Source organism: Grus americana, chromosome 9, assembly GCF_028858705.1.
Source record: "Grus americana isolate bGruAme1 chromosome 9, bGruAme1.mat, whole genome shotgun sequence".
NCBI lineage: Eukaryota > Metazoa > Chordata > Aves > Gruiformes > Gruidae > Grus > Grus americana.
In genome coordinates this window covers 9,166,843-9,177,387 of record NC_072860.1, presented here as the reverse complement: position 1 = coordinate 9,177,387, position 10,545 = coordinate 9,166,843, and the positions used below count along the sequence as shown (strand labels likewise).

The 10,545-nt window shown below is 43.5% G+C and overlaps 1 protein-coding gene across 2 annotated transcripts in view; it reads right to left on the bottom strand.

Moving 5' to 3' along the window:
• Positions 1 to 7,992: 7,992 nt before the first annotated feature.
• ACSL3 (acyl-CoA synthetase long chain family member 3) overlaps positions 7,993 to 10,545 on the bottom strand; it is a 51,088-nt gene continuing 48,535 nt past the window's right edge. For both annotated transcript variants that reach the window (XM_054835306.1, XM_054835305.1), the window contains one exon: positions 7,993 to 9,571. In XM_054835306.1, the coding sequence (XP_054691281.1) occupies positions 9,408 to 9,571 (164 nt within the window). In that variant the 3' untranslated portion in view covers positions 7,993 to 9,407. The remainder of the gene's footprint in view (positions 9,572 to 10,545) is intronic.

Below are 10,545 nucleotides of genomic sequence, written 5' to 3'. Positions count from 1 at the left end.
AAAAAAAAAAGATCTTTATGGAGAGACAGCAATAGCAGTTTGTAGCTAGGACGTACCAGCAGCTCCTTCTTCCCAGGGTGCGTGATGCACGGAGGAGGCTGCGCGGCCGCCTGGCTCCCTGGCTCCCGTCACGGACGACAGCAGCACGTCCCAGCCCACGCTGCAAGTGCCACGGGCGAGGGGACGAGCATGGCTGGAGCCGAAAGGGCTTTTCACGAGTGGGGTGAAACGGGGATGTCAGCACCGCTCGTCACACACGTGCCCTGCGTAGACGGCTGTAAAACACACGGCGAGCCGGTAAACGCAGGCCTGGGGCTTCGGGTACTTGCGGCAGGCCGGCCCCACGCTGACGTCCCGCTCCCCGGGCACCGCTGGGCAGCGCGGCCGGGCCGGGCTCAGGGCAGGGCGGCAGACAAGGGGACGTTAGCTCTGCACTCCGCAAAGACGTATGACAGCGCTGGGAGCAAGGGGGTGTCTGGGGCAACAGGAGAAAGATGGACAGGACAGGAGAAAGCCGTCAGCGGGCAAAGCCGGCAGGTCCCCAGGAGCACGGTGCAGCATCACCCCTGCGCACCCGGGGAGCAGAACAGCTCATGAGCGGTTCTGGAGGCGATTAACCAACTACTTACTGTTGTAGGGAAGGGCAACGGGCAAGTGCAATGGTTTCTCAAAGCCACGCAAGGCTGCTGCTGTCAGCAGAGGCAGCTGGTGCCCCCCCTCAGCACAGAGGGTAACGGAGAAGGGGGCAGCATCCTTGCACCAGGAGCACGTCTTGAGGCCAGTTAAACTGTAAGACACAGCAAGTCATTGCCTTAACTATGGAATATTTAGACTAATGCAAAAATAAAGGCATCAGGATAATGTAAAATTTGATTAATTTTTTTTTTTAAATCAGGTTTTCCATTTCCCACTGAACCGGGGACTGCTGCGGTCCGGCAGCACTGGCTGCTCACAGACCCTCGAAGCAGAGGCTGAGGACAGCGAGCCTTTGCTTCCACTGCAGGCACTTCCCAAACGGGGCCCTTTCTCTCCACCCAAATTAGGAGTGGGCTCACCCCTCCTCCCACTGGGACCAGCAAAGGCAGAGTGGGGTACGCACCTGTGCCCCCCGCTGAGCACGGGCCGCTCCAGACCACAGGCAGCAGTCGCAGACTCGCTGTTCCAGGATTTCAGAAAAAAATTCCTATCTGGAAATCTCTGCCAATCAAGATTTACAGAGAGCATCGTGCCTCCTTTGCAAGCAATCCATTGCACCTACATCTAACGTAGTCCAAATTTTGTAAAACAATTAACAAAGACAAACCATCGGTTACGGAAAAGACCACACCGGAAAGATCCGATCAGTGTGTGGTATAATGAAAAGTTACTGGCAGAAAATAAAGCTGATAGAAGCAAATGGAAAAATGATTTAAAAGCAAGTATCCCTTTGTACCACTGGGAAAAATTCTGGAGAAAGTCCCAAATCCCATCTATTTCTGAAAACATTAGGAAAATTACTGCAAAACACGTTACCAATGGTGCATCAATGAATATAAACAGAAGCAAATACAAAACAAGCAGGCTGGGGTACGGGAGAGCACGTGAGGGCACAGAAACTTTTCCGCACGCTCAGTGCAAACACCGTAACCACAACTGGAAGGACAGCTACATTTGAGCAGACCAAAGCTGGGCTGCCCAGAGCCCACAGCGGCTCTGGGGCTTGGCATCGGGAGGAAGCCAGCCCTGGGGAAGCACTCCCCATCGGCAACACGCTGCCTACGAGACCCATCACCTGCCATTCCTGGAAACACAAAAAAAAAAAAAATCCATTACTAAACATATGGAGGAATAACTACGTGAAAGATATTTTCAGAGAAATATTTATCAAGACTTCAAATAAACACAGGTCTCTGAAAAAAGTATTAGCACGCTTTGCTCCTAACTTCCTTGGCGAGGCAGAAAGCAGTCGGGCAGAAACCACCACCCTCCAGAAGCTCCGCACCGCTCTGCGCCAGCAGGGACAATCCAAAATCTTCTGGCCCTACATCCTGCCCTGTTGCAGCTCACCCACACAACGCTGGCCTGCGCACGCCAGCGAGCGTGAGTGCACGCGCACGTGCAGATATCCCAGTGGAGTCGCACTAAATCACAAATTTATCAGTCCATTTAATACAGAAATTATGCTTGAAAATCTGCCTTCCCCCCATTGTTATATGGCTCTTCTGAAACTTTGGCGGCAAAGGGGAGGAAAGAGGATGCGATGCTGAACAGGCCAGATTGCTCGTTAGCATTCTCAGTCTGCCTGATAATTTTGTTACGCTACTTTAGCTGGAACAGACCAAGTCCTGAATTGCAACAAAATTAAGCAAAACCGTTTCATTTCCAAGAAGCCTGGCAGTAATACCCAGTAAACGTGGGTGAGATCCAGAGAACTGATGAGACATAAAATTCTTAACGAGTTTTAGCAACTAGTTTCCTTACAGCTTGTTAAACATCCACAACCTACCTTTAACTACACTGAATAATAGAAACCGTGCTTTCCAAGTCATTCTTAAATCTTATAAATTATACACTTCAGAATTAAAAAACCCCTGTAGATACATACGGTACTAGGAAAGGTATAAAAAATAATGAGTTTGCGGCAAGACCGCCAATGCAAATCTTATCTAGAAAACCCCTGAAGTCTATCTGATCAGCATCGTTAAGGTAAATCTCTAAATCAAAGTCTGTATTAATTAGCTAAGCATCCAGGACTTTGTATTAGCTGGGATACAGTGAATTTTATAGGAATTTGATACAATAGACACTCTCTTCTGCTATTAATATTTTCGTATTTCAAAATGATGCTACTTTCTCCCCCGTCCTGTCTAGGAGCCTAAAGTAGTAGAAAGTCTATGGAAAGAAGGATCTACGTCACGATCTTGCGATTTCAGAGCTGTGGCTGCCCCTGGCTCCCTGGCAGTGTTCAAGGCCAGGTTGGATGGGGCTTTGGACAACCTGGGCTAGTGGAGGGTGTCCCTGCCCATGGCAGGGGGCTGGAACTAGATGGGCTTTGAGGTCCCTGCCAGCCCAAACCATTCTGTGATTCTCTGATTAAGGACACTGTATCCACCAGGCCTGTTGCCAAACAGAGTTACTGGGATTGCGCATCAATGGAAAGCCACAGGAACTTTCCCATTAAAACCATTTATGTTCATCCAGTTTTCTCTCGATTCTCTGGAAATTATTGCAAAAAAACCCACAACCCTGCCCCCAATAGAAAGCACTACAGTTTTAGAGAAAAAACAATAAACTAAGCACACGCTTGTTGTAATAAAGTGGGAAGGGGCGTATCAGAACATGTGGATGTTCAGGGGCTAGGGGTCAGAGCGTGCCACGTGGCTTTTTTCCTGCTGCTGCACTCGGCAGCGCTGCGTAACCCTGCAGTCTGAACTAAAAGCGTCTTTTTGACGTCACGCGTATAGAATATTTTATTACGGACAGCTGCGCCACTCTTTCAGGTACGTGTGTTCACAGCAAACGTAACCCACCAGGGCAACGGTGTTTGCTTCTCTAGCGGCCGCCTGGCACGGGGGACGGGGCAGCACCGCGGGCTGCCCGCCCGGGACCACGCACAGACAGACCCCAGCGGCCCGACGCCGCTGCAAGGTCTTTATGTCACAGACGTGGGGAGTTACAGCCAAGCAGCGGTTTCCACGGAAAGCAGGAATGAAATGCTTGGTTTAAACCAATATATAATGAAATTTGCGATTCAGATCTGACCGACACCACTTGCTGAAGGTTACAGGTGTCTGTCTTAATACTTAGTAGCTGCAGTAGTGAAAACAGTTAGGAATACTCTTGGTTTAACTTTTATTGCCAAAATACAAACCATGTATACACAGAAATATTACAATATTTTCAAAAATATTAATCTTAAGTATTAAAATTATCTTTTTTTTTTTAGCAAATCACTTTTTCAACTATTTGGGTACTCCCTTTCCCTGCTGGCTCCCCTAGATCTTTCTGGTGTAGACAACAATAACAACTCAGGACTTCAACGTTTTTATTCGTAATTTTATTGTATCTATTATTTTGGTTCCTATGCCTCTGTAATAATGGCTTCCTTAACCGAATGTTTTCTGAAAACTAAGGCTCCTAAAATGGTTACATGTTTATCCTTTCTGAAATTAGTTGCTATACTAAATTACCTACTATAATAGTGCAGAACTAGTTTACTTCTCTTTTATTAAAGAGCCCCCTAAAGGCATTTTAGCAGCTGTGGATGCCTGAGGGGGGAAAAAAAAAAAAAAAAAGAAGAAAACAATTAAAGTGTGTCATATTATCCTAAATTAAATTTGAAATAAAAAGTTTTCAGTCTTAAGCTTTTCCTCCCCCCCCCCCCAATATTTTTGAAGAAAGAAAACAAAACAAAACAACTACTTTGAATACAACTGAAAATCAGGAGGAAGGCGGAGCCTTCTCATGGCTGATCACAGGGATAAAAATAAAGATCAGCTATTCAGCAGGGAAGGCTTGACATTTAGCCAGCACTGCACCACCAGGCATCCGGGGAACCCGTAAATAAATACAAAAAAAGAGAGAGAAGCACCTCTGAAGCTGAGATGCCTTCAGGATGGATGGTGACCAGCAATGGTTTGAGAGCTTGCCATCCAAACCTTAAATTTAAAGTGCTCGAGATCTTAAAAAGTCCAACTGCAAGCATCTACAGCTCTGAGATCGGACCCTTCAGCCCACACACTTAAGGAAAATCGAACACCAAATCTAAGTCCTGGTACACCTGGACAGTAAAACATGTCAGCAGCGTACAGCTTTACGTAAGGTACCGCCACAGCCAGCGACCTCCACCGGGTACATGGCAGCTCACGCGCAAACACAACGGGCACAGCGGGACGGTGACGCTCCTGCGCTGGAAAAGCAGACCGAGGGGATAACCCGTGTTCCCGCATTCCTCTTCAAACTCTCACAGCTACTTCGACTACTTGACGGGATTTGAAACTGCGGTTCCAAAGAGACGAGCTGGCTGAATTCCCCCCACATCAGGTATCTACTCCTGAACCGGCAAGCCTCGCACGTGAGGGGGATTATCGCCCGGTCCAGACGTACAAACTCGCCGCCAACACCATCGACATGCAGAAAACCACGGCAGCAGTACCCGTGCGGCACTAACGGCCGAGCCGTCCGCCGGGACCTTCCCTACCGGCAAAGCGGCGCCCAGCACGTGGCTGTTAGCCGAGAAAACGCCACGGCCCCAAACACCCTCGACCCTTCTGAAAGGGCCACAAGCTCAGGCAACGTGCTTTAAATTCGCCGATTTACAACCTCAGATTACGTAGGCTGGGACAAAAAGGAAATGCCGCTTAAATAACTGGACGTATAGGGCCTAATTTGTGAAATTAATTTTATTTTTGAAACATGATATCCAATTACAAATAAATAATTCATACAATATAACTCAATTAGGATATACAACGTTCAGGCAGTTCATAGTAACAACCGAGATCACATTGAAAACGAGTTTACATTAAATAACCAATTACAATAATATACAACTGGTCATTCAATTAACTTTGCAGCCCGGTCCGAGGTGTATGCAAGTTGAAGATTGTTCCTCTTACCAAAAAAGAAACAAATGCACACGATTTTATACCGAGTCCAAAGCAGTTAACACGTCACATTAATAAAAATTAAGAACGCTGCGTTGCATCGCCTAAACGTAGTTTTAGTACAGAATAAAAGCTTGTGAATTTTAGCAGGATCAAGGTTATCGCGAAGGAGTCTTATGTCCTATAGCAATTTCTGCATAAACTTACAAGCCTTACAGGAGGTTTTTAATGTATGGTTTCAATTCCATACCCTTCTCTGCATCCTATCTATAAAACCAGTAGGACGTAGGTATTTCTTACGTTCTTAGTTTCAGTTGCACGTTGTTTCTCGCTTTCATTTCAGCAAAATATTTTACTGCCAAGATAGAGCTTCCCATTGAGGTACGGTCCTGCTTGTGTGTAAACTGCAGCAGCAGCGAACTTGCGAGGTCTTTTTCCGACAGGGCATTTTTTCATTTCCTAACCTACTCCAGAAATACTATTCTCTGCAAAGAACGCTTATGACACCTAGATTGAATTTAGTCTAAAAAGTCTTGAAATATTTTTAAATAATTGTAGGAATTTAAAGGAGATTCACAGCATCCTTGGAATTTCTTGGTCAGCCATTTTTTGTAGTGAAGTAAGTACATTTTCAGAATAAAGTAATTACAAGTCCCAATGATTCAGAATCCTGGGAAGTCTTATATTTACAAAAGCTTAGTTAAAAATCCCTCCCCCCTTTTTCGGGGCCCCTCAGGTGAGGTAGATACCCCTTGTTCTTGGTTTGAACTCAGAAAGACCGTTTAAAAGTCACAGCTCTTCCCAGTCCAAAATTCCCCACGTGATGGAGAGCACCGCTTCCAACCACGCGCTTTCCCTAATGTACTCCACGGCTGTCCGCGGCCTTGGGGACTCGTGCAATACGTGCCGTACATTCCAGCAGGTGCTTTTGGTCTTGTTACACTGGGCATGGGAAGACACACACACACCCCCCAAAAAAAGAAAGAAAAAAAAAAAAAAAAAGGGAGAGATGGCTGTAGTGCATCTACGCAGGGTTTCAAACTCCCCTGGAGTTGTCCTTCTGCTCAGGAGTGCAAGAGCGCGGGGTCGGCAGGAGTAAGATGTGGGAGCAAGGGGGCCCTACTACACCCGGACGGCCCCGGGCCGGTCGATGGGAGCGTGGGCACCCACGGGGCTGGAGCCCGCAACGGGACGCGGAAGTATGCAGAATCTAGTAGCGTTAAAGTCTGCCTTTTGGTGTAAATCAACACAAAAACCAGACTCATTGCAAATATTTTAGGCCCATACAAATAGTTTAAGGGTTTGTCTATCTTCGACTCTGAGGCTAAAATTCATGAACTGCTTAATTTTCACATTCTGTAGAAAAAATAAACGTCCACAATGAATCTGATGTCTAAAGAAGGAGGAACTACATCTATTGACATCCATGTTAAATATAAAAAACCTGAACTGTAAAATCAAATGCACAGTTAGACTGCAACCCAATCTTGTGATTGGATTAGAAGAAAAAAAATCAAACCTACTGTTTCCGAACCATTTTAAGAGTTTCATTTACACAATTTATCCAAAAGTGGATTTAAACCCTTAGCAGAATAAAACACTAACTTCAGATTTCTTCCGAATTAACCAGAAGCAGATTTATTTTCTTCAATCTGCTGCGCAATGCACCCAGTGATATACATAGTACTTCAGCAATTAGTTTTCACTAAAAGTCACAAAAAATGTTTCAACAATGTACATCCAGTGCTGAGCGCGAACTATTTAAGAACCTGCTGACGGAGCACAGCTACACACGTGAGTATGAGTAACGTCTAACACGTGGCGTGACACCTCCCTGCAGACCTGGCAATTTCCACAGTCGGATTCTTCGGTCGTTTTCCAACATCAGTCTTATCTCTATTTGCCAGAAGGTTTTAACTTATGATCTAGATATCTGAAGGCATTAATCGCACAAATGCGGTTCCGATTTTTTGTTGTTGTTTGTATTCCCATTTGACTAGTTCCCCCCAAATTCACCACACGGTAATTGTTTGTCACGGACAGCCGCAGGGGAAACCCAGGAAGAGCGGGAGAGATGGTAACGTGACATACAATACAGCACAAACCTTCTCATCGCTTCACCGAAACTCAAGTACCGGGAACCTACGTGGTAACTTTCATCTCCTAGGAAACTGCTTACTATAATCAATGGAAAGTGTTAATTTAAATAGTATTTCACAATGTTTTTAATGAGAATTTGTATATCAAACATCTCCTGAAACTCCTGCCACAAATGCTAACAGCGGGCACTCCCTCCCCTCAACAAAGCTTCTGCTGTCCAGAATTACTATATGCTCCCGTAGTAGGGTACTAAGTGAGCATCAAGACCTTGATTTTCAGTACTACAAGTAAATGATACACAAGAGAATAATCTCAAATTAAAGCCATTTTAATATTTGCTCCATCACAAAGTTGACTGATGCATGCCTTTTCACATTCCCATGTAACCCTGATTAAAATATTCTTTCTAGAAATATTTTGAAAATAAAATTCACATCTGAAACAAATCTAAACGCTCTCACTGAAGATTAAAAGATCCTCTGTAGTTCTTCAAACAATATTCACATATTTATAGTAAAACAGAAATTGAGACTCCTTCCTAAAGCAAGAATTGGGGTAACAAACCAAGTAACATAAATAATTCTGGCTGACAAATACGTCAAATATCTATTTTTAAAGGGAAAAAAAAAAGCTAAACAAAAGAATAGAGAATTAAAGGGAGATTTTTAATGGCACAAAGGGCAGCTAGGCACTGTGTGAGCTGAGAACATAACTGTCATTATGACTTTAAAAATCCCCCCGGTAAATTTGGGTCGCAGCTAGGGCAGAACAGGGGTCTTGCCAGACTCTCACAAACAACGAAAGAGCAAGCCCAGTGTAACGTCCAAACCTAATGAGAAAAGACAAAAGTTGCCACAGTCCCTCTGCTAAAAGGACACTGTCAAACTCAAAGTGTTAAGTGAAATTAATGCTGAGAGTTCTTATTAGCGCTGCACAATTCAACTACCGCATGAAATGGTCATGAGCTGTTTAAAAACGGAGTTTCTGTAGTTGAGAGATTATTCTTAGGTTTCACTTCTGCTGTGTTAACAGCATCTTTTATATTACACAAGCTTTAACTAACGCCTGCAAGAGTACCTGCCTTTACACAAGCTGTGCCATGACCATCTTTTCATTTTCAGATAAAAATAAAAGTAACCATTAGGCACATATTGACGGTGTATTACACAAGCTGGAATGTCAAACATTTTCTCCCTCAGATTTACACGGGAGAATAGCACAGCAGCAAATAACAACCTGGTCCTCTGTTCAACAACGATCTCGTTACAAGCATGTTCAATGTACATAATGTCACAACATCAATACCTTCTTATCTTTAAATAATTAGGTAAAAAAAAGGCCCCCAGTATAACCATTTCTTATATAGCCAAGTTCTCTCTATATACATCCAAATTTTAAAGATACAAATAAAACATTATACAGGATTTATAAATGTTTAAAAACTTGAGGCTTCAGAATCATGGTTTCCCAAAAAGACTCGGGAAAATCCACAGACTGACAAGGTAGCAGAGAAAACTGGAAAAAAGGAGACAGACACAAATTTGCTGCCGTAACATTTTACTAAACTTGCCAGTCATCATGGTGATGTCATCAGAAATAACAGTTTAAGCTGCAAATGAGGAACGGTGGGTTTGTGTGTTGATCTCAAGTGTTGAGACAGGCAATTCAAGTATTTCCTATTTGATCCAAGCTCATTGTAGCAAAGTGGTGCAGAAAAAAGAATTATTTTACATTTTTTCCATACATTCGATCAATGTCCATTTGATAGTATGCCGTGAGCTCTTTGCGTTTTAGTTTGAACGCATCTGTCACTAGACCAGTCTCAGGGGTCCAAGGATCAGGGCTCAAACGAATTTTTACTGGTATTTCAAACTTCTCCAGATTAGCTGTAAAAATAAACATTTTTAATACAAAATGTAAGCGTAACCATTTTTCCACGATTAAGCACAAAAGGAGGAACCGTATTCTCACACAGAGAAGCACGTGAAGTAAATGAAGAAGTGCTCCTCAAACCCCCAAGGTTACCTCTGAAAACCCGCGTGGTCACTAGCAGAATGCCAGGATCCACCAGTAACCGCTCTCCAGTGCCCACGGAAATATGGACCTAAACCCCAGCTGTTTGGGTACCTGTGCTGCTCCCCGACTTCAGAAAAGCCTCCGTGCATGGAAGCGACATCCTCACAATATACACTGTCCTATCAGTGTTGTGATACTCGTCTGCTGAGATAAAGTCTTAAAACCCATGCTACGTAAGCTTGAAAAAAAACCCAAAAGGTTTTTTCTGTGTTTTTTTTAATCTTTTTTTTTTCTCCTGATAGTCCTAAATTGTTCAAAGAAAGTAAGTTCATATGGTAGCTGTTCCCCTTACTGAAACCGATCAGTGCTCTGCATGTTGTACCCTTAGCACAAATCACTGTATCATTTGCAAGAGTTTCTGCTCTGGGTTCAGACACAAGAGATGAAAACCAAATAATTCTAAGAAAAGTAATCAACAGATTACTATTAAAATATTAAAAAAAAACTTATCTATGTTCAGGTTAAATAAAGAAAAATCCACAAATGTATAATTATCCTGTGCAACCTGCCACATTTAGCTTTTCTTCCACCTTTTGCTCCCCTTGACATTGTATCACTGGGTTTGAGGGTTTTTTGCAATTGAGCACTAAAAATCATAATATTGCTTTAAAAGTAAAGCTTGTGATACCAAATTGAAAAACAAACCCAAATATAAAATAACATCAAAATGTGTAAAAATGCCTCAAGATTAAATCAAATATTCTGTTTCATCGATTTTCACAATATATTTAATTCTCTTTAGAATAGTTAGCGCTGCACAAAAAAGAAACGGAAAATGACTTCG